General features: G+C 43.8%; 1 protein-coding gene across 2 annotated transcripts in view; it reads right to left on the bottom strand.

Moving 5' to 3' along the window:
* Window positions 1–4,584, bottom strand: part of pth2 (parathyroid hormone 2) — a 14,800-nt gene that overhangs the window by 8,680 nt on the left and 1,536 nt on the right. Inside the window, exon 1 of one of the 2 annotated variants that reach the window (XM_015396577.1) lies at window positions 1,953–2,154. The exons of the other annotated variant lie outside the window; for it this stretch is intronic. Within the exon in view, the coding sequence (XP_015252063.1) occupies window positions 1,953–2,005 (53 nt within the window). The 5' untranslated portion in view covers window positions 2,006–2,154. Of the gene's footprint in view, window positions 1–1,952; window positions 2,155–4,584 lie in introns of those variants that run through there. 2 annotated transcript variants of the gene reach the window in all.

Here is a 4,584-nt window from a genome sequence, read left to right as displayed (position 1 = left end):
CTGAATTGAATAAATTGAATTGAATTAAGTAAGATTATAATTTCTATCAGACTCTGTTGTCATATCTCCTGGTTAAAAGTTATTAAATGTTATTGTTGTCCTGAGGGATCAATTTTCAGGGGAAAAGAACCAGAGAGACAGAGCTTCAAGGTGCAGACACACACACAGAGAGCCTATCTTTAACGAATGGTGTTTCTTTCCGGTTCTGGATAAGTTGTATCACTGCAGGAGAGCCACTGATGGACCAGCCACACAGCTGCAGCTGCACAGAGGTGAGGAGATTCCCTTTGTGCTTTAAGGGGTTCTTTCCACCAAATATTACTTTTTTTTTTTTTTTTAGCTCTGAATCTACCGAGGTGCAATTTGAACTTTTGTTGTCTCACCAGTGGGCATTAAATACCCAAACATTAAGCTCTCGGTTATGGAATTTAGTCTAGTTAGTTTAGTCTTAATTCCTTGTTAAAATACCACTTAGAATTAAGCCGGGCTTACACTCTGCAATTTTCTTCCTTTTTTGGAATTTTTCGATCAGTCAGATTTTCAGCCTGATGGTGCGTGGTGTAGTGAACAGGGGGTAACGAGGAGCGATCAGCCTCTAACGACCACCTCCCCATCAGGAATTGAAAGTCCAGAATATCTATGGTGCAGATATGCAGTGTTTTGGTTTGATATACTCACCTCAGGATTTGAAATGCATGAAAATAAAAATCTACATTTCGACATTTTTTTTCTGATTGCTTTGCTTTGTTCTTTTTTTGACCACCTGGGGGCCCTCATGGGGACATTAACGTGTTATTTCTCAGTATTCAGTTAATGCTTGGATTAAAAGAAACATAAACAAATGTAATAAAGATAAGAAAAGAAACATTATTTTCTGGTAAAAGTAGCAGCAGAACACTGAGAATTTCCCGTCCCTGATCCATGATCAGGATGTTCCTTTAAACCTGTTCAGTTCCAAGCGTTTAGTCTCATGCTGAATGTTTTCAGCATTTTTTTCAACATCTGGCCACATTATAGCTAATGCTACGTTCAGACCGCAAGTGACTGAATCAGCAGAAGCAGCTGGTTTACATGCAGAGTCTATGGTTGATGCGCATCAAAGCTCCTGCAGCGTCTAGAGCAGCAGGAGCAACAGCTGCTGGGGTTGGAGAAACTTTAGCTGCTGGACGTCAACCAGTCAGAGAAGCTGATCTTGGAGCTGGCAGGGAGTCAGACACAGCACTGCTGATGCAGAGCGCTATGATCACTCCTCTGAAACAGTTTATTAACGCCTAAATTAACTTAAAATGTAGAAACCTGCCGGCAGAATATGTTTGCTTTTATTATCCTGCTGCCTGCAGTTTGGAGCACAGACCTGAAAAACGCTAACATCTACTTCCAGCCGCCACCAACAGTAGGGGAAAACCCCCAAGAGGCGAGCGGGCCTGAGGCAGCTGCTGCTGGGGATTCCCAGTGACAGCGCAGCGCCGGTATGTGGGGGTCTGAGCGGCTCCCACAGAGAAATAATCTTGGTAATCTGGATGAACTGACTGCACAGACCATGTTTTCAGGAGGACTTTCTCACTTCAAAATAGATTCAAACTACTTTTTATCCATGGTCACAGCAAATATAGCAAAGCTGCTCTCTGGCATTGAACACAGGAGCAGCAGAAGCATCAGACGCATCTTGATCCGAAAGAAGGACTGGGTTATTTACTTTTACCTTTTTGCAATCACAGGAAGGAGCAATCAGCTAAGTGAGCTTAGTGCTTGGAAAAAATCTTTCATTCCTTTTGAGACAGCATGAAAAGTCAGCTGAGTACAAAACATAGAGAGGAAAACAACAAGAAAAGGGACAAGAAGAGAGGGACAAAACCTAGAACAGATAATGGATGTCTATTCTATTAACATTTCTCTATCTGGATAATGGGTCTGTTTAATGTTTTGTCTTCTCAGTTCAGAGGGGCCCCTACCTGTCTTTGCCTAGGGCCCCAAATTTCCTCAATCTGCCCCTGGTGATCATCATGATGGACTAAGAAACGTCTGATGGTGGCAGCAATCAGCACTAATCTGATCAACTCAGCAGGTTAAATCAGAAATCAGCATCAAGCCGCCGTGGGATTATAGTCTGAGCTTCTTCAGTCACTCATTGATCAGAAGCAGTTAGTTCTTTGAAGCTCGGGGAGAAAATATCTAAGCTTTGTTGGAACAACGTTCAGGTTTGTGTGACGATGAGCAGAGGAGTCTGTGGGAGGAGCTACATGATGTCACAGCCAGAAAAAACATCTAGTGCAGGAAATCTGATGCTTCTTTATGCCCTGAGTCCCCCCCTCTCTCCCCCTCTCTCCCCCAGGCCTGGCCCTTTGTTCTGGACCTTGTTGGCTTTAATGACCTGCAAACAGGAAGCAGAAGCTTTAACGACGCCTCAGCAGGATAACAAGCCTCCACCTGAGGCCTGAGTCACTACACATCACGGACGCTTCAGTCAGACCGGCGGTCAGATCTCATCGCCGGCTTTATTTTAATGAAGGTGGAACTCATCCTGCTGACCCGTCAAGAGTCCCGCCCACAGCCTGTGACCTCTGGAGACCCACACCAGAGCCTGGGAGGGGCTTAATGGTGGCTCTGGTTCCTGCTACAGAAAACAGGAAATGTCTCATTACGTTTAGAACAGAATAATGAATGTGGAACTGGATTGGGATTTCATCAAGGAGGGCTCATTTCATCAACCATCATCATCATCATCACTGGTTCTAAATCTGTAGCCTTTGCCGGTTCAATCAGAAGAAGAATAAATCTGATGAAGTAGCTTAAAAGTGTTGAACCTGCTAATGAGGATCTTCATCAGGCTCCGCCTCTAAAGCCTGACTTTCACTGTACAATATTTTTACAATCGTAGCACGCAGCTGCAGCTCAAACTGAATGACGTGACCGCAGGTTTTAAAAGTTCCCAGCTCACGATGTTTGTTCTCACGCTGTGCGACCCGACGCTCTGATGCGATCTACCTGCTCACACTGTACGTCTAAAAACCAGATGCGACTCAGCTCCGCAGTGAGATGGCGCTGCTCGGACTGGTCTATCCGGAAGCCAAATGAGTAGAAGAGGAATATGAAGCTCACTAGAGTGAAACGCGCTGCCTCGGCTATTTGGGCAATTTTGTGCTGAAAGCCCTAAAAAGAAAAGGCGATGACGTATTTGGACAAAGACATGGCTGAGCAAACATGGCTACTAGGGTCTGTCAACAGAAAGAACTCCATTTCATTCTTTGCACCCCCACCATGCTTCTGGGTTTTCCTCTGAGAGGAAGAAGAAGTATCCTTGTTTGCCCACTGAGCGATTTGCCCACGACCACCTTACGACGGCCGACTGAATTTCAAACATGTTTCATTTTCTCCCAACAATTACAATTCCTGATGGGGAGGTGATCGTTAGCGGCTGATCGCCCCTCGTTACCCCCTGTACACTACGCCACGCACCATCAGGCTGAATGTCGGCCCGATCGAAAAGTCTTTGTACGACTGGAGAATCAGCCCAAAAAGGGCAAAAAATCATACAGTGTACGTTTGGTGTTCTGTTAGCTCAGTGTACCGCGTCAGGCCAACGTACCTTTACTAATACGCATGCGAGCATGATGGTTATTAGCCGTTATCAGGCCCATAGAATGGCTTCAGATTGGGCCAATAGGCTCATTGTCATCGAGTCGATCCTAATCCTAACCATAAATTAATTCATTTTCAACAGCGTAATTAATGAATCTATTTTTGTGTAATCTGAAAATAATTTCAGTAGTTCTTCATGTCCTTTAGAAATAAATAAATAAAATAATCTGCATAATGCTCATATTAAACAAACCAAAAACAAGTAATCTCATGTCCTGTCTCTGAGTTGTAAAGCTCTCACTGCAAATATTTAATTCTCTGTGAAAAACCCTGATCATTCTTTAATAAGATCCAATATTTTTTTAAAGCTAATGTGGACCCAGTGAAGGACTTTTTGTTATTTTATGCACAAAACAGCAACAAAAACCTGAATAAATCTGGAAATAAAACAGAGCAGCAGCTTAAGGCGGAGTTTCAGACAGCTAACCAATCACAGGCCTCTGCAGTCAGTCCACGACCAGAGATCATCTGGATGAGGAGAAACCAGGATGGAGCTAACTGGTTCTCCTCCTGATGAGCTGAAGCTCATCCGGCTCCTCCTCCTGGAATCACCTCAGCATGAGGCTGATTTTCAGCAGGTAGAGAAACCAAACAGCCACTGACCCTGATGCTGCAGTCTACAGTCATATTAATTTCCGCTCATCTTTAATTTATTCTATTCTGTGTTTTCTAGGTAATTGCTTTCTTTTCCATTTTATGTCATTCTAGTTTGAGTTCTTATGTATTTCTTCTTTACTCTCTGCTGCCCCTTGTGCCAGCCTCCTTACCCCTCGCTCCCTTCTAGATCCTTCTGTCACTCCTTCATTACTCCATCTTTGTTCTGTTTGGAGTTTATACTCCTCCTCTGCAGTTACTGGTTGCTGGATTCAACTTCATTTCTCCATTCCATCCTTAACCCAGCTGTTAGTTATTCCTGGATCTATGCTTCTGTTTCCATCCATCCAT

The sequence above is a fragment of the Cyprinodon variegatus genome, unplaced genomic scaffold (genome assembly GCF_000732505.1).
Source record: "Cyprinodon variegatus isolate N-32 unplaced genomic scaffold, C_variegatus-1.0 Scaffold807, whole genome shotgun sequence".
In the NCBI taxonomy this organism is placed as follows: domain Eukaryota; kingdom Metazoa; phylum Chordata; class Actinopteri; order Cyprinodontiformes; family Cyprinodontidae; genus Cyprinodon; species Cyprinodon variegatus.
This window is presented reverse-complemented; position numbering and strand designations above follow the sequence as displayed.